Genomic DNA, 21,394 nt, shown 5'->3' on the forward strand with positions numbered 1-21,394 from the left:
CCACCTTGTTGCATAGAAGTAAACCATGGCTAAAAAGAGATGAGACCTTTTCTGCCTCTGTAGTAGCTTGAGTCTGTCAGTACTGAGAGCTCCTTTATATTCAGGTTACCTCTTAGTGCTTTTTATAGAACTGAGATGAAATACGTCTGGCAGTGGAGTTGTCTCCCCATCACTTTGCCTGGTATTTCTTCTGGCTTTTTTATACCCACTGTCTTTGCTCACTACAGCTCATATTTCTGTAGCCTGTTTGTACATCCAAAATGTGTTCGCTGCAGGCATACATTAAAGCACTTTTAAGACTCTGGAAAAAGCAGCAATTGACAAATGTGCCCTCGGAGCTTATTTTGCTGGGAGTGTATATGGCATTTAACATATTTGGGGGAGGGTCTGAATTGGCTGTGGATGGGAAGCTGTGCAACTAAGAAGGAAACAATTCAGACGTGGATTTTTCCATAGGTTTGTGAGGTCCTGTTCTCTCGGACAATGAAGTATGATGAGCTTTATGCAGCCCTGACCTCACTACTTGCAGCTGGATCTCAGTTTGATACACTCAGGAGGAAGGAAAACAAAAATGTCACTGCACTGGTAAGACCATATATATGTGTTACTATAACATTATCTCAGTTGAGAACAGAGACTGGCTCCATGCATTTTAGACAGAGTCTGGGCAGTGGTTACTAAACTGGCATTTGAAGCTGAAAATTTCTTGTGAAACAGTTTTGTCAATGTAAGCTGGTGGGCCAACTCCTCACCAGACAGTGCACCAAATAAAGTGCTCCCAGTGATGGCAGAAATTCATCATGGAAGAGTTTATTTAGACCAGTGGTCACCTACCAGTAGTTCAGGTTCTACCGGTAGATCTTGGAGCCTCTGACAGGTGATCTTGACTGGTTTGGCCAAGAGGCTATCAAATACTGGCACTTCAGGTGCCCCCTCTCTGCTGTGCATCTCCTGCCCTTTACCTTAGAGCTGCCCCTGCCACCTCCCACTTGGTGGGCAGGGAAGGAAAAGGAGGGGGTGCTGATGTCAGGGTGCCCCCTCTCCCACTCTGTAGTCTATCTCCACAGAACGGAGGGGGGCACAACAGGACCTGGGATGGAAGGAGTTTGCTGGCTGCTTTTGAGAGTGGTGCAGAACCAAGGCAGGGGTGAGCCTGCCTTAGCCCCACTGCACCACCTGTGGTAAGCAGTATCCAGCTGGAGCCTGCATCCTGAACCCTTGCCCCAGTCATAAACCTCCTCCTGTACCCCAAGCCTCTGCCCTAGCCCTGAGCCCCCCCAGACCCAAACTCCCTTATAGAACTGGTACCCTGAACTCCCTCCTATACCCCAGCTCCCTGCCCCAGGCTCAGATTAGAGCAACTCCAAGACCAGAGTCTGAACTTTAATTCTCTGCCCCTGCTTGATGAAAGGGAGGAAGGACGGAGTGAGCAGGGGTGGGGCCTTGGAGAAGGAGCACAAAGGAGGCTGGGCAAGGATTTTTGGGTGTGCAATAGATCCTGGTTTGCACTTAAATTCAAAAAAGTGATCTTGTGCCTAAAAAGGTTGGCGATCATTGATTTAGACCAAAATAGATGAAATCCTGCTTCCTGGCTTGTGTTATAGTTCGTTCCATGTAAAGTCTCCGTGCCACCTCATGCAGCAGATCTCACCTCATTGTCATGGAGATTTCTCTTAGATTCTTTGTCCTGACACTAGATCTCTTGCGGGCGGCTTTCCTCCTTCCTGTGGGGATCTCTCCCTTAATTGTATTGCTTGCTGGCCTTTTATCTGAATACCAGGTGACCTGCAGGCTATCCATTGTCTGATCCCTGACCTCAAACCATCACTGGAAGACAACTAATTAGTTAGTTTGGGTTAAGCTTACTTATTGTTAAGGGCTATCCCATCCTGTGACAGTCAATAAGAAGATGCACTCCTGTGTATACCAATTCGTCAGTGTCTACTTCAAGCTTTTCTAGCTGTCCCAAAGGAATTATTCGACTTCTTTAGTTTAATCTTTTGGCCTGAAGTGCATTCATTGAGATTATTATGACCTTCGATGTGGGTTTCTTCCCGATTCTGAGTGATTTTTGCTTGTGTTGGTAAACAGGAAGCTAGTTGATGACATTTGAAATGTGATATTATTAGATTAATATTCCAGTTTTCACTTCATTTGAAAAATCTGAACTGTGCAGACTGTTCTGGGTTTGAGAGAGTCAAGGTGCTACCTCTGATTTTTCTTAAAGATGGCACTTTCCTGGTTTGGTTTTGTGGTAAATGATAATACAGTAGAACCTCAGAGTTACAAACTGACCTGTTAGCTACATGCCTCATTTGAAATTTGAAGTACATAATCTGACACCAGCAAATACACACACACACAGACAGACAGACAGAGAGCAAATATAGTATACTACAGGTACTATGTAAACTACCAAAAAAAAAGGAAAGCAGCATTTTTCTTCTTCATAGTAAAATTTCAAAGCTATATTATGTCAATGTGCAGTTGTTTGAAAGAACAAATGTAACCTTTTATTTGGTGTTGCAAACATTTCAGAGTTATGAACAACCTCCATTACCAAAATATTTTTAACTCTGAGACTCTACGGTATATAGTGCTGGGGTTCTACCTCCTGGGTCTTCACACCTCCCAAATGTATTTAAGAGATCAAGCTGGAATGTGATTAGATTAAATAAGAATTCCCTTGGCAGGGAATTAGGTGAGAGAGAAAACCATCATGAAATGGAAGTGTGGTCCAGTTCACTCTAATATCTGAGATGCTACCTCTACATGCAGATGTTTGAGGAAGTGGGCTGCAGCCCATGAAAGCTTATGCCTAAGGAAATGTTTTAGTCTTTAAGGTGCCACAAGACTCCTTGTTGTAGATAATGTGCTTACTCATGTATCCTCCACTCCTTTGTTTAGGAGGCCTGTGCACTTCAATACTATTTCTTGATACTGTGGCGGATACTGGGGATTTTGCCTCCATCTAAAAACTACATAAATCAGTTGGCCATGAATACACCAGACATGAGTGAATGTGATATCTTGCATACTTTACGCTGGTCTTCCCGCTTACGTATCAGTTCCTACGTCAGCTGGATCAAGGTACAGCCCTTTCTTCAGAATTTACAGTGGGGTTTTTGACTCGTTATTAGCATTTTACACAGATTCCAGAGTTGTAGTAATCTGTCTTGGAGGTAAGAAATGAAATTGCAGCAGTGTACATCGGAGCCTAAAGAGGAGGGAAATATCTGTACCAGGTGTGTCAAAAGAAACTTTCATCTCCCTCAGTTCAGCTAAGAGAATTAAACCAATTCTTAGTTTTTTGTTTTATAGCTTTTTGTTTTAATGTTAGCGTTAGTGGGTGGTTCTAAATGGACAGTGACAGTTTTAATCTCGGCCTGGTTCCCTGCATATGTGAATTGTAATGTTTCCATGGTAGTGGGAAATGGGAATTAGTATTGTATGTGGTTTTAAAAAAAGGGTCAGTGTATGGTCGTTCATTAATTGGTAAATTCCACAGCCCTTCTGTTGTCCCTTAAATGTGACGCTAAATTTTTCTCTGCAATGCATGTAGGATCACCTTATCAAACAGGGCATGAAAGCTGAACATGCTGCTTCTCTCATTGAATTGTCATCTAACAAGTGCAGCTCAGTGAAATATGATGTGGAAATAGCAGAAGAGTACTTTGCTCGACAGGTAAGTTGGTTTGAATACAGGATACATGTAAGCTATTGAGGAACATTGATCTTTGTGTGGCATATTGCTGTTATAACATCATCATTATATTTTAAGATTTCCTCTTTCTGTGGGATCGACTGCACCACTATTCTCCAGCTGCATGAGGTTCCCAGTTTGCAGTCCATTTATACTCTTGATGCTGCAATTTCCAAGATCCAAGTTTCTCTAGATGAGCATTTTTCCAAGCTGGCTGCAGAAACTGACCCACACAAATCATCTGAGATAACCAAGAATCTGCTGCCTGCTACGCTACAGCTTATTGACACTTATGCTACATTCACGAGGTACGCACCTGATTTACCCCTTCTAGAGGGATGTTTGTTTTCCTTTCTGTACTTAGCTCTTCATTTTGATTTTGCTCCCCATCCCAGTATAGTGGTATTTTTTTTTTTTTTTATAGTCCAGAATGATGGCTCTATCTTGCATCACATAGAATGTACAATGTCAAATCAGAAGACTTTCTAAAATCTATAGGTTTTATTCTTTTTCAAGTAATTTACTATCTGGTCTTACAAAACCTTCCTAAAAGCTGCAAAATAGCTTCATCTCTGGACCTCTTCCTAACACCCTGAAAGAGAGTGAGTAGCACAGAGTTATTTCAGTGGATTATTTTTGTGGCTGTCAGGATGACTAGGATGTGAGGTGGTGTAACTGTTCAGAGAGGTTGTGTCTAGACTACATGCCTCTGGCAAAAGAGGCATGTAGGTTAGGCTACCTGGCATAGGGAAATGAAGCGGCGATGTAAATAATCGCCACTTTATTTAAATTTAAATGGCTACCACGCTGTGCCCATCAGCTGCTTGTCGGCTCAGCACGCTAGTCTGGATGCTCTGTGGTCGACCTCAAAGGCATATGTCGACCTCCCCGGTATGCCTTGTGGGATGAGGTTTACCGGGGAGGTCGACAAATGCCTTTGATGTTGACCGCGGAGCGTCCAGACTAGCATGCTGAGCCCACAAACAGCTGATTGGCACAGCGCCGCAGCCATTTAAATTTAAATGAAGCGGCGATTATTTAAATCGCCGCTTCATTTCCCTATGCCAAGTAAACAAATCTGCATGCCTCTGTCACCAGAAGCATGTAGTGTAGACATACCCTGAGAGTCCAAGGTGCTTTAAACTGCTTTTGGCTCCTGTGCAGAAGAAAGTGAAAGTAAAGCAGCATCTCCTTTCACCCATGCGAGCAGCCACTTTTCATTGTTAAGTGGCTTAAAGGATCTTAAAAGCCCAGAACCGATTGAATGGTATTGTAGGATTTATGGGAGGTCAAACAAATCAGCAGTTGGTTCTTGTAGTTTGCCTTCCTCTTTGTCACAGTCTTGGCATGTTAGTTCTGAAATGCAGAGCTGTCCCCTGAAATGAGTCCTTTCCACCCCAACACAGATCTTACTTATTGCAAAGCCTCTCTGAAGAGGGGTCCACTGAGAACAAACCTTCTGAAGAGAAGCTTCGGGGATATGCTGCTGTCCTGGCTATTGGATCTAGCCGCTGCAAATCAAATACTCTGGGTAAGGCTCTTGCGAAGTTTAGCTGTGCTCCTAAATTTGTTTAAGGGAGACTTTTGATATAATATTGCAAAAGTTTAGCTTCACAGTTGTGCTGCCAAAAGATTCACTCCCCAGCTGTCCTCCAGCCATCACCTCAAAGACCGGAGTATTGATTGTCTAGTAGTCAGCTATCTTCATGCGTGAGTTCAGAAGTAGTGGTGGCGTGGCAGTCTTGGGAATATCATGAAAACAGTAACTAGCTCTACTTCAGCCAATATTTAAATGGCTTTGCAGCTGTGTTGGTATTCTATTGGCATAGCTGTCCTCTGAATTTCCATGGATTCTCATGGCTTGAATGGTACACTGTGTAACAAGTGAAACTTTCAGAATTCCTCATGGGATGGATTGTTATTGGTTAAACCACTTGATTAAAGCATTTTGACAAGTTATACTGTTGGAATAACATCTTTCCACTGGAAGAGCTGTCTGTTGCATGTTGGGTTGCCCGAGGCTGTGGAGATAATGCAGGCTTGGTTTTCTTAAGACTGTGACATGACCTACTGTAGAAGAACATGAAACCAGCTTCACCACCTGAATTACATTCAGACAAGCTATCCAGTTTTCCATCAGTTAACTTTCCTAATTCAGTTCTGGCTCTTTTGAACAGGCCCTTACTGAATTCCAGCTTACCTGTGAAACTCCTTATTTTTACTATCTCATTTGGTTGCAGGCCCAACACTTGTACAGAATTTGCCATCAGCAGTACAGACTTTGTGTGAATCTTGGAATAACATTCATACTAATGAGTTTCCGAACATTGGATCATGGGTGAGTTCAGTCCTATGTGAGGGCCATGAAATAGCCCTAACTTTGAAACTTGGTGAGAGAGTTGTCTACTATATTTATTTGTTCAACTTTCATTAAACTGTAAGAGCTAAATGTCTGGTAATAGGGAAATAGTCTTGCTCATGCTAGATATGAGTTAATTGCTTTTGGAAAAGTATCCACATTTTGTTTAACCAAATTTGCAAATTTCCTGCAAAGGGAGCAGATTTATTGCACCCTTCCCTTTAATATAGAGGTTTGGCCAGTGGAAATTAACAAGTTGCAGCATCCAATTCACTGTCAGAATAGCTCTGCTGCTTAGAGGATTTCATGTTGGTGTGTAAAGACTCCATGGGTCACACACACAGATGATGGTGACCATAGGCTGCACTGTCAACTTCTCAGATTGCTGCTATTAGATCAACAGTATAGAGGTTTTAACCCCCCCACCCAAAGATCAATTTCAGTCAGAAGACTGCATGACACACAATATTAATTCATATATGCTCATTTTTAGGCACCCAATTCTACTTGATGTGGTATGCATTTGTCCTAAACATGACTTCTGATTCTTTTTAGCGCAATGCCTTTGCGAATGACACAATTCCAGCAGAGAGCTACATCAGTGCTGTTCAGGCTGCTCATCTAGGCACACTCTGTAGCCAGAGTCTACCCCTCGCAGCCTCCTTAAAACATACCCTCCTCTCCTTGGTCAGACTCACTGGGGACCTCATAGTGTAAGTAAACAGTTTTATTCTGTCTGGTTTTGCCTGCTCTTTTGAATATAACTTTCAACTGACCACTCCTGTTTATGGGAGAAAAAGTTGGGTAATGGACCCTATTTTTCTGAACTGTACCAGGAACTGTACATCAATTCAAAAAATAACCATTCACTTGTCCTTGGATCTCTGGAAGCCATACGTCGTCTTGTCCCCTCTTGTAGAATGGGAGCACAGAATAAACACACATGCCACAAAATGGGGAGAAAAATGGAAACAGTGTAGATTGTTTTTTAGACTGATCACCAGAGGTATTGTGTTAGAAATAGTACTGCGTAAATGGAAAGGACCACAGCAGTTCTTCCATGGAGACTTTTATTCTGTAGGTATACACAACAGGGTTCTGATACTGCACCAATGTCCAGAGGACATAAATGATGCAGTGACCATCTAGGAAAACATTGCAGATATTTATATACCATAGTGGCTCACATACAGCTTTGATGAGAACAGTTTTGTTGAGAGAGAGTTGCCAGGCATCTGAATTAAATCCAACAATGTGAAAAAGGCTTTGGACTTAACATGTATCTCGTCTTCCGTCTACATCATTTTGCCAGTTCTGTGCCTGCTAAGCTGTTTCATTGTGTAGATCTTTTACTGGTTTACTAATGGAAATGTTTGTGCTGTTTGTCGTCTTCTTCCAGCTGGTCAGAGGAACTGAACCCACCACAGGTTATTCATACCTTGTTGCCCCTTCTGTTGGAGACTAGCATGGAGAGTGTGGCAGAGATCAGCAGTAACTCCCTAGAAAGGATTCTGGGCCCTGCAGAGTCTGATGAATTCCTGGCTCGTGTCTATGAGAAGCTGATCACAGGATGTTACAACATATTGGCCAATCACTCTGATCCCAACAGGTATCAAATCTCATACGGTGTGTCCCATCATTGTGTGGCCTGCCAAGCGAGATGGCTAGGATTATCCTGATCCATTTATGCATCAGTATTTTCATTTGTTCTATGGAAAGATCATGTAGTAATTTATTCTTTTCTGTGCTATTGCAGTTGCTGATTAAAGCCTAGCAACATTTTATCCAAGTTATAGAAACTTTAAATAGTACAATGGCTGTCTACACAAGGAGTGTGGATTTGCTAATTTACCTGAATTGACTGTTGGATCACACAGAAATGTAGGCTCGAAGGGAACACGAGATGTTACTGAGTCTTTCCACAATGAAAGGGGCTGTACATGCCAACCTAGTCCATTCCTGACAGATGTTTGGAGGTTAAGAACAGGTTGAACAAGAACGATGATTCCACAACTTCCTGTGGAAGCTTCTTCCAGAGCCTACCTACTGCTAATATCTAATCTGAATCTCCCTTGCTGCAGATTAAGCCTGGTCACTGTCCTCCTTATACAAGTTTAACGTCTGTGTTCTAGGGATGTTAGGTAACAGGTAATAGAATAGTTGACTAGCTGCATGAATACTTAGCTGTTAGTTGCTTATTCTCTAGTCCCTGGGGGTGGGGCTGGCAGCCAGTGCACTCCAGCCCCATTCCCAGGGAGCCCCTTACCATCCTGTGCTGCTGTATCAGAGTAGCAGCGCGGGGATCCAGACAGGTACCAGCCCACAAGTGGAGCAAGTTTAAAAACCAGTTCCCCTCATGGATTGGCTGCCTGCCTGCCACCCCGTGCTGCTTCCTCTATGTAAGAGGCAGCAGCGCGGGGTGACAGCAGCCTCTGTCTGCAGGGCGCCCAAGCTCCCCGCGGAGAGAGGCTGGCGCTGCTGCTGGGGACCAGCCTCGGTCCACAGCAGGATCAAGCTTGCTGCTCTGCAGGATGTGGAGAAGCCTCTGTCCATGCAGAGCTTGGAACCCCACAGACAGGGGCTGCTGCTACAAAGCAGCCTCTATCCACAGCGAGCCAGGTCCCACCACAACCAGAGGCTGCTTCGCAGCAGCCTCCCCTGGTGCCCCCCATCTCCAGCTGCGCTGCTCCACTCCACTCTGGCTGCCTCTGATGGAGGCAGCAGCACCAGGTGAGGGGGAGACAGGCATCGCTGTGGAGCCTTTGGGAGACAGGCATCACTGGCTTTTAAGCTAGCTTCCCCCAGCACAGGCTCCTGCTCTCCCCTCTTTCCTGCCTTTGTCATAGAGGTGGCAGGCAGGGAGGAATTTGAGTAGTCCACTTGACTAGATTAACTGATAAACGATTAACAAATAGCCTAGGCTTAATTGACTACTCATTGACATTCCATCTCTGGTCTGTCAACATCCGTGGTCTGGCATTTATTTTAGTTAGCTAGATGTCCACTTACCATGGATATGACCAACTTTCCTGCAATCCCAAAAAGCTTGTTTACTGTTACCAGTCCTGGCTCTGTGTTCTGTGCTGTTACTTAGCTTGAAGACATTCAGGGGTAAATTAAGAGTCCTGTATGCAGTGGAAGTGTTGCTAATGCTGCTAGACAATATTGACCTCCCGTAGTTCAGCAAATTCTCTGGTTTGGCACCAATCAAGTCCCAAAGGTGCCAGACTGGAGCGGTTCAACCTGTAGCTGAAGAAAACTTATATTGGGTCCCCCCTCAGTCTAAACATGCCCAGTTGTTTTAACCTTTTCTCATAGGTCAGGTTTTATAAGCCTTTTATTATTTTTGCTTCTCTCCTGGGACTCTTCCAATTTGCCGTCCTCTTTCTTGAAGCGTGGCATCCAGAATTGGACATAGTACTCCAGCTGAATATTTGAATGTGGATAATTTGTGGCTGTTACTAGACAAATAGGAGTTGCATAGGGAGCATGAGATCAAAGCTAGAGGTGCTAATCAAAATCACTTGATAAATTTTGCCTTATTGTTTGCATCTGGCTATTAAATTAGACTGGTTCTTGTTCTCTCTGTGTAAGTCAGCAGGTATAATAAGCTTGGAGAACAGGTAATGACACCAGTTAACCAAGATGTAAAAATATTATGCATAATGATATTTGATCCTTTTAACACTGATTCCCTGTGGATAGAGGAAACTCAGAAGAGTATCTACAACACTGCCTTTTAGAGAGTGAAAATGTCTTTGGATTTTGCCTGCAATATTTTTGGGAATATTTTTACTACAGGATGTAATTTCAGATAACACAAGGGAAAAGCTTCGGAATCAATAATGTGTGATCACAAAAGTGTGTGTTTTATATATCTGTATCATATAAGCCCAATGTCCGTGAGTCTGTAATGCTATCGAACATGGCCCCGCCCCTTGGCCGTGTACGTCACCGCCCCGCTACCCCTTCCCCACCCGCCGTGGCGCTCAGCTGAGTGCTGCATCCCTCAGCTGGGCTGCTGTGTGGGAGTCAGCGGCGCAAGCGGCTGTTTGGGCTCCCCTGTGACTGAGTGCCACGGCGGGAGGGGAAGGGGGGCGGGGCGGTGACGTACACGGCCACGTCCCCTGGCTGTGTACGTCACTGCTGTGCCCCCTCCCTTGTGGTGGCCTGGCTGAGCAGGCAGCACTCAGCCGAGCGCCATGGTGGGAGAGGAGAGGGGGGCAGGGAGAGACGGAGGGGAGAGAGAGAGGCAGGAGGAGGAGGAGGAGAAAAGAAAGGGAGAATGAGAGGCAGGAGGGGGAGAAGAGCTGAGAGGGGGGGGGGGAAGTAGGAGGAGAGAGAGAGAGAAAGAGAGAGAGACCAGAGGCTCAGGAGAGAAGACCAACATGGAGGAGAGACCTGAAAATCCCGTCTTATGATGGGCTAATTGGCTAGTATTAAAATAATGTGCAAACTTAATTTTCATTGCAACAAAAATAAACCCAAAATAACTTGAAACAAATATAAATTTAAAAAAAGTCATATGGCATATGTTATATAAAACACACACAAAAAATTAAAATATAAAACCAAGTTAAAATAAACCAATTAATCCAGCAGATTGATTGGTTACATATAACACATTTACATGCATTTACCTAAATGATGTGAAAATGTACAGCAACCCACTGTTTCTTTATAGTGCTTTGTGAATCCATAAAGTTGCACTCTCTCTCTCTCTTTCAGTAAGCGTTTGAATCATCCTCTTCCAAAAGAGGTGGACGGGGCGAATGTGTCTGTGTGCCCTCTGCAAAAGTTAACTGTTTGTTCTGATGCTGCGACTGCCACTTGGCCATGTTCTACTGCTTCTTTTTCTATATGTTGAACTTTTTGCACAATTTCTTAACCCCTCTTGTATGCTGGAGACACAAGACCATTGTATTTAATTTTTCCATACACACTCCTTTTTTATGGGAGCTTTTATAGTTCACTAAATTATTCTTAAAGGTTTCTTGGACTATGTCCACAGGTTCTTCCTTGGCTGAGGCTTTTCTATGAAATCTCTCTCCCCAAGAGAGATTATAAACTATTTAATGTAGTGCTTCCTTCTGCAACCCTACTTTTTTATCTGGATGTTTTCCAATGCCATGCTCTCTAAAACCATCTGTACCTTGTTAGTATCCAGAGTTCTAGATTGCAACACCAAATATGACAGATATCTTAGATTTAAGCCCACCCAGGAATGCTAGTTGTAAGAGTGGGCAACTGAGGTCTGAGTCCCAATTTAGGTTTAATCAATTTTTACCTTTATTCATGTGTTTCAGACAGAATCATTGTCAGTTATAGTTTAATCCTATGTTTAACAATGATAATAAATAGATAAGACTGAACAGACAGTTCGCTCTTCTTTATACTTAATCTTTGATCCACAGTGGCTTGGATGAGTCTATCTTGGAGGAGTGTTTGCAGCATCTGGAGAAGCAGCTAGAGAGCAGCCAGGCCCGGAAAGCCATGGAGGAATTCTTCTCAGAGAGGTGATGTGATGGAATATTGCATTCTAAGGACTTCTTCTTTTCTCTGTTATTCCTTGTCTTGTTATGCTTAGCATTTGTGAAATGCTGTTGCTTCTGTACAGTAAAGTGTAGAGATCATGTAATCTGCACGAGGAACAAATTGCTCTTTGGAGAGATGTGAGATTTAGTAAGTCTGAAAAGTTTCCTGGGTGTGAAAGAGTTTTTTCTTCAACACTGCAAATAAAACACTTCAACACTGTTTGTCAGAGGCTGGAGAGGGATGGCAGGAGACAAATCGCTTGATCATTGTCTTTGGTCAACCCTCTCTGGGGTACCTGGTGCTGGCCACTGTCGGTAGACAGGATACTGGGCTAGATGGACCTTTGGTCTGACCCAGTACGGCCGTTCTTATGTTCTTATGTAAATGTACAATTAGTCATTATTTCAGTGCATGGTTTTGAGAGTCTTTGGATACATGCTTTTTGTCAGAGGCAGCTTGAAGACTGCCTTGAGAGAGGAGTATTAATTTGTCTGTCAGTCCTACTTCTAAAGTTCTACCTGTTCTCTCAGTGCCACCCCATAGCATTGAGGATGTGAAAGCAGCAGAGCACAGCAAGAGTTTAGGAAGAGGTGAATTGGGGGGGAAGAGTTAATTCCAATTGTAAAGCTGAGAAAGCACCCTCTCTACTTCATATTGTTCAGCCTAAGCTAATGTAGCATCATGAGGGACTTGACTTGATTGTGTGCAGCTTTGGTCCTTTTGTGATAGAACCTTGGTTTGTTACCAGAGTGGTCATGATCTGTGCGCTAGGTTTGTATGCCACTCCAAATTTGGAGCTAAGGCTCTGATGGCATTGCTCTGAAAGTATTGTGTACAGTCAGGTTACAAAAGCATGTAAATGTTAGGCTCTTAAATATGAGTTAGTATCTTAGGGTATGTCTGCACTACCACCCTAGTTTGAACTAGGGTGGTTAATGTAGTCATTCGAAGTTGCAAATGAAGCCCGGGATTTAAATATCCCGGGCTTCATTTGCATCTTGCCGGGCGCCGCCATTTTTAAATCCTCATTAGTGCGGACTCCGTGCCCGCGGCTACACGCGGCACGGAGTAGGTAGTTCGAATTAGGCTTTCTAATTCAAACAACCATTACTCCTCGTGGTTCCAGAGAGGAGTAATGGTAGTTCGAATTAGCCTTATTCGAACTACCTACTCCGTGCCGCATGTAGCTGCGGGCACGGAGTCCGCACTAACGAGGATTTAAAAATGGCGGCGCCCGGCAAGATGCAAATGAAGCCCGGGATATTTAAATCCCAGGCTTCATTTGCAACTTCGAATGACTACATTACACTGCCACCCTAGTTCGAACTAGGGTGGTTAGACATACCCTTAGAGAGTGGAGCAGAGGACAATATGAAAAAGTTGTGGTTATTTTACCAACAGACTGAAATTGCTTAAACCTCAAAGCAGCAAGCATTTTTTAAAAGTAGTCTCTTCTGTTATGTAGCCTTAATTTTAAACTGACTGACTACAACATGTCTCCATGTTATTCTAATAAACTTTGAAGAGAAGTAGGGTTGGCACTTGTTTGATAGTTCCCTTTCGAGTATAATTGCTTAGCTGTTTCACACACAACACATTCAGATGGTTTTTGTTGTCATTCTTTTGGATGAAACCAAGATTGGATGGTAGCTGCTTGCAGTACTCCATCCTTACTGTGCTGGGTGCTGTGGTTAGAATTTTGTCTTGTTTAGGTGTCTGTCCCTCCTCTCTGAATCTGCATTGTATGATCTGTTTCTGCCCTGGCATCTCAGATGGATATAAATAATGGTGAAGAAAAGAGATATGTGCATTTTTGAAAGGTTTGACCTGATGATTTGTTTTCTTTCAACTAGTGGAGAACTGGTCCAGATCATGATGGCAACAGCCAATGAGAATCTCTCAGCTAAATTCTGTAATAGAGTTCTGAAATTCTTCACCAAACTCTTCCAGTTGAGTAAGTGACTGTTTAATCTCTGCATCATAACTTGGATGTGCAAATTGGGTGAAAGTGATCGTGAAATCATAGAGTTCATGATTCTAAAGAATGGTAAAAGGGAGAAGAGTGGATTTCAGGAAGGCAGATTTTAGTAAACTCAGAGAACTGGTAGGTAAGGTCCCGTGGGAAGCAAGACTAAGAGGAAAAACAACTGAAGAGAGCTGGCAGTTTTTTAAAAGGACGTTAAGGGCCTAAAAGCAAACTATTCCACTGTGTAGGAAAGATAGAAATGTCAGGAGACCACCTTGAATCAACCAGGAGATCTTAAATGATGTAAAAATCGAAGAGGAGTCGTTTAAAAAGTGGAAATGAGATCAAATTACAAAGGATGAATATAAGCAAACACAGGTATGCAGGGGCAAGATTAGAAAGACAATGGCACAAAATAAGCTAAATCTAGCTAAAGATACAAAGGGTAACATGAAAACATTCTACAAATATATTAGAAGCAAGAGGAAGATCAAGGACAGGGTAGGCCCATTGCTCAATGAAGAGGGAGAAACAATAACAGGAAACTTGAAAATGGCATGGCAGAGGTGCTTCATGGCTTCTTTGTTTTTGCTTTCACCATGAAGTTTGATGCTAACGGGATGCCTAATGTAGCGAATGCTAATGGAAATGGGATAGGTGTAAAAGTTAAAATAAAAAAACCCCAAGTTTAAAATTACTTAGAAAAGTTAGATGTCTGCAAGTCACCAGGGCCTGATGGAAATGCATTGTAGAATACTCAAGAAGCTGATAGAGGAGGTATCTGAGTCTTTAGCTAACATCTTTGAAAAATCATGGAAGTAAGGAGAGATTGCAGAAGACTGGAAAACGGCAAATATAGTGCCCATCTATAAAAAGGAAAATTAAAACAATCCAGGAAACTACTGACCAGTCAGTTTAACTTCTGTGTCAGGAAAGATAATGGAGCAAGTAATTAAGGAATTCATCTGCAAACATCTGGAAGATAATAAGGTGACAGGAGACTGCCAGCATGGGTTTGTAAAGAACAAATCATGTCAAACCAATCTGATAGCTTTCTTTGATAGGATAACAAGTCTTGTGGACAAGGGAGAAGCGGTGGACGTGGTATACGTAGACTTTAGTAAGGCATTTGACATGGTCTCTTCATGACCTTCTTATCAATAAACTAGGGAAATACAGCCTCGATGGGGCTACTATAAGGTGGGTGCATAACTGTCTGGATAACTGTTCTCAGAGAGTACCTATTAATGGTTCTCAGTCATGCTGGAAGGGCATAACAAGTGGGATTCTGCAGGGGTCTGTTTGTGATTTGTTCTGTTCAGTATCATATTCAGAAGTTTAGATGGTGGCATAGAGAGTATTCTTCTTAAGTGCGCAGATGAAACCAAGCTGGGAGGGGTTGCAAGTGCTTTGAAGGATAGGGTCAACATTCAACATGATCTGGACAAACTGGAGAAATGGCCTGAGGTAAATAGGATGAAGTTTAATAAAGACAAATGCAAAGTACTCCACTTAAGAAGAAACAATCCATTTCACACATACAGAATGGGAAGTGATTGTCTAGGAAGGAGTACTGTTGAAAGGGATTTAGGGGTCATAGTGGACCACAAGCTAAATGAGTCAACAGCGTGACACTGTTGCAATAAAAGCAAACATGATTCTGGGATGCATTAACAGTAGTGCTGTGAGCAAGTCTTCTGCTCTACTCTGTGTTGATTAGGTCTCAATTTGAGTATAGTGACCAGTTCTGGGCATCACATTTCAAGAAAGATGTGGAGAAACTGGAGAAGGTCCAGAGAAGAGCAACAAAAACGATTAACCGTCTAGAAAACATGATCAGTGACCTATGAAGAAGGACTGAAAGAATTGGACTTGTTTAGTTTAGAAAAGAGAAGACTGAGAAGGGAGAGGATAGCAGTTTTCAAGTATCTTGCAGACAAGGGGGATCCAGTAGATATAGTATACTTAGATTTTCAGAAAGCCTTTGACAAGGTCCCTCACCAAAGGCTCTTGTGTAAATTACATGGCCATGGGATAAGAGGGAAGGTCCTTTCTTGGACTGAGAACTGGTTAAAAGACAGGAAACAAAGGGTAGGAATAAATGGTAAATTTTCTGAATGGAGAGGGGTAACTAGTGGTGTACCCCAAGGGTCAGTCCTGGGACCAATCCTTTTCAACTTATTCATAAATGATCTGGAGAAAGGGGTAAGCAGTGAGGTAGTAAAGTTTGCAAATGATACCAAACTGTTTACGATAGTCAAGACAGAAGCAGACTGTGAGGGACTCCAAAAAGATCTCACCAAACTGAGTGATTGGGCAACAAAATGGCAAATGAAATTTAATGTGGATAAGTGTAAAGTAATGGACATGAGCAAAAATAACTCCAACTATACGTACAGTATGATGGGGGCTAATTTGGCTACAGCAAATCAGGAAAGAGATCTTGGAGTTATCGTGGATAGTTCTCTGAAAACGTCCACACAGTGTGCTGCGGCAGTCAAAAAGGCAAATAGGATGTTAGGAATTATTAAGAAAGGGATAGCAAATAAGACACAGAATATCTTACTGCCCCTGTATAAAACTATGGTACGCCCACATCTTGAATACTGTGTACAGATGTGGTCTCCTCACCTCAAAAAAGATATTTTGGCCTTGGAAAGGGTTCAGAAAAGGGCAACTAAAATGATTAGGGGTTTGGAACGGGTCCCATATGAAGAGAGGTTAAAGCTACTGGGACGTCTTAGTCTCCTCTTTTCTAAACTGAAGGGGGATATGATAGAGGTATATAAAATCATGAGTGGTATGGAGAAGGCGGATAAAGAAAAGTTATTTATTAGTTCCCATAATAGAAGAACTAGAGGACACCAAATGAAATTAATGGGTAGCAGGTTTAAAACTAATAAAAGAAAGTTCTTCTTCACACAGCGTGTAGTCAACCTGTAGAACTCCTTGCTGCAGGAGGCTGTGAAGGCTAGGGCTATAACAGAGTTTAAAGAGAAGCTAGACAATTTCAGGGAGGTTAGGTCTATAAAAGGCTATTAGCTAGGGGATTGAAATGTAGTCCCTGGCCTCTCTCTATCAGAGACTGGAGAAGGATGGCAGGAGACAAATCGCTTGATCATTGTCTTTGGTCCACCCTCTCTGGGGCACCTGGTGCTGGCCACTGTCGGCAGACAGGCTACTGGGCTAGATGGACCTTTGGTCTGACCCAGTACGGCCTTTCTTATGTTCTTATCTAAAGGGGTGTTACAAGAAGGAGGGAAAAATTGTTCTCCTTGGCGTCTGAGGCTAGGACAAGAAGCAATGGGCTTAAACTGCAGCAAGGAAGGTTTAGGTTGGCTGTTAGGAAAAACTTCCTAACTCTTAAACACTGGAATAAATTGCCTAAGGAGGTTGTGGAATCTCCATCACCGGAGATATTCAAGAGCAGATTGGATAGACATCTATCAGGGATGATCTAGTCTAGACAGTGCTTGATCCTGCTGTGAGTGCAGGGGACTGGACTTGATGACCTCTCGAGGTCTCTTCCAGTTCTAGTATTCTATGATTCTGTGACTTAACATTTTGCTTATTATACATTCATTAACCTACAGTGTAAAAATGTTTGAAAGAGACATTTTGGGGAGATACTGAAAACAAAGTGTTCTCATTCTCAGTCATCTTTTGTGTTTTGCTGTCTTCTCTCCCCATCGCCTCTCTAGCTCCAGTTTTCAATTCTGTTACTGTCCCACCCCTTGCAGCCTCCTACTGTGCACATTTTTCCTTTAATTATTTGCCCTTTACGTGTGTAGTAAAAGCTTATTCTGAGTTAACTAGTATTTCGGCAATCCCTTTTTTTGAAGGTGAATGTTTGCTAAGCAGACTGTTTAGCTCTCTTGAGTACCAGACACAAGGGGACTGTCTGGCAATATCTTCAGTATGCATATGAACAGCTAGAGATGACCAGAAGCTGGAAAATTACATAATTCACTTTTATGTCATGCTTGATTCAGTTACCCTCAGTGTAGGAGAGAGAGAATAAGTGTCTGGGGGAACGAATGGAGGAGTAGAATTAGAATGGTGATGACATTAATAGGGATAGATGTGGGGCTTTCTCCAATTGTATGCGCTTTAGGGAATCCAGTAAATTTTGCTTTTAATAATAGGAAAATTGTCGTAGGCATGTTCAATTTGCAGTCACTGTATCAACTGCTGATAATTTTGTCTCCTAGCTGAGAAAAGCCCTAACCCCAGTCTACTGAGACTATGTGGCTCCTTGGCCCAGTTGGCCTGCGTGGAGCCTGTACGCCTACAGGCCTGGCTAACCAGGATGACCATGTCACCACCTAAAGATTCAGATCAGCTGGATGTTATTCAAGAGAACAGGCAGCTGCTGCAACTTCTAACCACATATATTGTTCGGGAAAACAGGTAGAGAATAATTTTATGTGACTGACATTATATTCTCTTAAACTTTTCCACAGAAAAGTTCTAGTGCATTAAATCCTGTTTATCTCTCATGATGTAAAGCCATTGCCTTGCTATTCTGTAATGTGTATTAATGTAGTACTATTTGAAATGGTACTAGGTATACATACCCCAGGGAACTTTTAGTATGCGCCAGCATGCTAGTATTTGAGTCTGTCTGGTGTGGATGTATGGTACTACTTAGACAAGTCTCAGAACTGTTTAGTTTAACCTGGTATAGATGGACGATGGATTGTAATGCATCTCATACTTTCTTGTTGTTGATTAGCCAAGTGGGCGAAGGCGTATGCACTGTTCTGCTGAGTACCCTTATACCAATGGCAACGGAAATGTTGGCCAATGGTGATGGAACAGGCTTCCCTGAGCTCATGGTTGTGATGGCAACTCTGGCCAGTGCAGGGCAAGGTGCTGGCCATCTCCAGCTTCACAGTGCTGCAGTCGACTGGCTGAGCAGATGGTAAGAAGAATGAGCTCTGTGTTGGTGGTTGATTATCTTGATTTGTTGCTCTCTTTTTGGAAGTTTGATGGTGGAGAGGGAGACCGTTTGGGCTACTGTGTAGTTGTCCCATATTTTGGAATGCCCCCTGTTGCAATATGTGGTAGTTCGGATGATTGCCTTTTACGGAGACTTGTTTTGGAACCTTAATGGTCCTTAGCTTTTCCTTTTGATTTAGTGGCCACTGCCTTAACAATTTGCATAATGCTGTTGTAAAATTAACAAACTAAACACTTGGGATCATCATCAGTGAGGATTAAATTGATAACTTTTAAGAATTGGTTTCCATAACTATCTTTTTTTTTTTAACTTTATCATATAGCAAGAAGTACCTGTCTCAAAAGAATGTTATAGAAAAAATGAATGCTAATGTCATGCATGGAAAGGTAAGGAACAAGAGCAGTTGTCAGTCCTCAGTGTTTGGTCTAAATTCTATTCTGTATTGGAAAATTTATACTATTATAAATCTGTCATTTAAGGATGTTTGTTTTTCCTTATAATATAGTTATCCTATCATAAGCCAAAGGGTGGACTCGCTTCTATCAGCATAAAGGTGCCTTATGCCCATTGGCTATGTCTAGACTGGCATGATTTTCCAGAAATGCTTTTAATGGAAAAGTTTTCCGTTAAAAGCATTTTCGGAACAGAGCGTCTAGATTGGTACGGACGCTTTTCCGCAAAAAAAGCCCCAATCGCCATTTTCGCGATCGCGGCTTTTTTGCGGAAAACAAATCTGAGCTGTCTACACTGGCCCTTTTGCACAAATGTTTTGCGTAAAAGGACTTTTGCCCGAACGGGAGCAGCATAGTATTTCCGCAAGAACACTGACAATCTTACATGAGATCGTCAGTGCTTTTGGCAAAATTCAAGCGGCCAGTGTAGACAGCTGGCAATTTTTCCGGAAAAGTGGCTGATTTTCCGGAAAAACTGGCCAGTCTAGAAACAGCCATATAGCTTACTTTTCTTCCTGAACCAGAAAAACTTTTACCAGTATAAGAGCTTTATACTTGTATAACTGCATTCAAACTGGTGTGTTAGGAGATTACCTACAAATAGACAGTTTTGCTACTTTTAACTATACCAATATAGGAAAAAGTGGCGAACTGTTAGAGATTTTCCTTATTCTGGGAATAGGCACAGGTTACAGTAGTTACTGTTAGTAAGTGTTTTGTTGTTTGTGTAATACTTTGGCATTTTTTTAAAATCTAAATCTTCACTTGGGGAATTCTCTGATCTTCCTTTTATACATGGCAGTGAATTGCTTTTGCTTGTTTGCACACAGTGTAGATTCAGGCTCAGATTAAAGCCTTACAATCTGCCCTTTCAGGACTATATTTAATTTTTGTTTAATGTCTCCCTAAAATTGAAAATTCAGACCTCTAAAGGTAGAGGCAAGGAACCTTTTTTGAGATGGAAAGCTACTGCCCCACAGAAATCAGTCGGGGGCCATGCACAAGTGAGAAGCAAAAGAAAAATCCCACAATCCTCCCTGACCTAGTCCCCAAGTTACAACAAAAGGGAAGAAAAACCCACACAGTTGCGCCCCCACCCACTGAAAATCAGGTTAAAAAAGACACTCCCCTCAAAATCCAGAGGGGAAAGGGGGTGCCGCCAAGGCTTCAGGCTTATCCCCAGGGCTGAATTAATTCTTCTCATGGCCTGGAGCTTAGTGAATTTTGTGGGGCTCCTTTAGGCTTTGTGATGGGACCAAAAATGAAAGGTTCAGTGTACAGGGTGGGGGTGCAGGGTCTGGGCAAGAAATAGGGTGGCAGGAGTAGACTGGAAGTGTGGGGTCCGGGCACAGTTCTGTGGCTCTGTGTGCTGCAGGGAGATGCTCTCTGCAGGCACTGCCTCCCCCCCCACCCACTGCTTCTGTTGGCTATGATTCCTGGCCAATGGGAGCAATGGGGGCGGGGGGCGTGCCTGCAGGGGTTCCTTCCTCCACACTGCCAGGCATAGCCCCTGGGGTGGGTCCAGCTGGCAGCTTCCCTTGATTGAGCCCATGAGGCTCGCTTCCCTGCAGGGAGCTGATGCTGACGTTTCAGCCATGCTGCTCCTGGCATGGCTGGAGCACCAGCACTGGCTCGTGTTGTTGTGTGTAGGGAACGAGCTTTGAGTCTCACAGGCTCAAGGCAAGGCAAGCCTCGGGCCATAGCTTCCCCACCCTTGTTCTGAAGCAAATACTGCAAGTAGATGCAATCCCAGTATTTCTTCTGAGTATTTTGCTAACAAAAGGCAAGGTGTTGAATTTGATGTGATTCACTGGTGAACAGAAGCTGTCCTCTACTTTCCATTGTCCATTTTGTTCTTGTCATCTGGCATAAGGTTGCTAGTTTCAGTATCTCACTAGCTTACAGGAATTGGATAGAGTAGTGCAATATGCATACCCATAAATCCAAAGGCTTCCAGACTTGAGTGTCCTCCTTAAACTTGTTAGAGAAAATGTTCTGTCCCCATACTGTATCACTGTCACAATCCACCTTGCAAAGCACAGTTAGGTGTTGTGGTAGAATTTCTGAGTGTAACACAAAGCCTTATCTTTGTCATTAAGAATTGGTTATTTTCACATTTGTGCTCATTTGCAAATAGATGAAGGAAGATTTAAGTATTCCTTCTCTCTTTTTCATCAAACTTTTGATTGCAGCATGTTACTATACTGGAATGTACGTGCCACATTGTCTCTTATCTGGCTGATGTCACTAATGCTCTGAGCCAGACAAGTGGCCAGGGACCTAATCATCTTTCAGTTGATGGAGAGGAACGAGCTATTGAGGTGGATTCAGACTGGGTAGAAGAACTGGCAGTGGAAGAGGAAGATTCTCAAGCTGAAGACTCTGTAAGTTCTCAGAATATGATGTCATAATTAGT

At 42.9% G+C, this 21,394-nt stretch overlaps 1 protein-coding gene across 5 annotated transcripts in view; it reads left to right on the forward strand.

Moving 5' to 3' along the window:
* UBR4 (ubiquitin protein ligase E3 component n-recognin 4) overlaps window positions 1–21,394 on the forward strand; it is a 132,685-nt gene that overhangs the window by 25,438 nt on the left and 85,853 nt on the right. For all 5 annotated transcript variants that reach the window (XM_075906473.2, XM_075906476.2, XM_075906478.2 and 2 more), the window contains exons 22-35: window positions 457–585; window positions 2,908–3,090; window positions 3,563–3,685; window positions 3,782–4,011; window positions 5,110–5,234; window positions 5,944–6,041; window positions 6,618–6,775; window positions 7,462–7,671; window positions 11,477–11,578; window positions 13,451–13,551; window positions 17,775–17,973; window positions 18,299–18,487; window positions 18,849–18,912; window positions 21,171–21,362. In XM_075906473.2, the coding sequence (XP_075762588.2) occupies window positions 457–585; window positions 2,908–3,090; window positions 3,563–3,685; window positions 3,782–4,011; window positions 5,110–5,234; window positions 5,944–6,041; window positions 6,618–6,775; window positions 7,462–7,671; window positions 11,477–11,578; window positions 13,451–13,551; window positions 17,775–17,973; window positions 18,299–18,487; window positions 18,849–18,912; window positions 21,171–21,362 (2,103 nt within the window). The remainder of the gene's footprint in view (window positions 1–456; window positions 586–2,907; window positions 3,091–3,562; window positions 3,686–3,781; window positions 4,012–5,109; window positions 5,235–5,943; window positions 6,042–6,617; window positions 6,776–7,461; window positions 7,672–11,476; window positions 11,579–13,450; window positions 13,552–17,774; window positions 17,974–18,298; window positions 18,488–18,848; window positions 18,913–21,170; window positions 21,363–21,394) is intronic.

This window comes from Pelodiscus sinensis, chromosome 24 (genome assembly GCF_052426305.1).
Source record: "Pelodiscus sinensis isolate ZL-2025 chromosome 24, ASM5242630v1, whole genome shotgun sequence".
Classification (NCBI taxonomy): Eukaryota; Metazoa; Chordata; order Testudines; family Trionychidae; genus Pelodiscus; species Pelodiscus sinensis.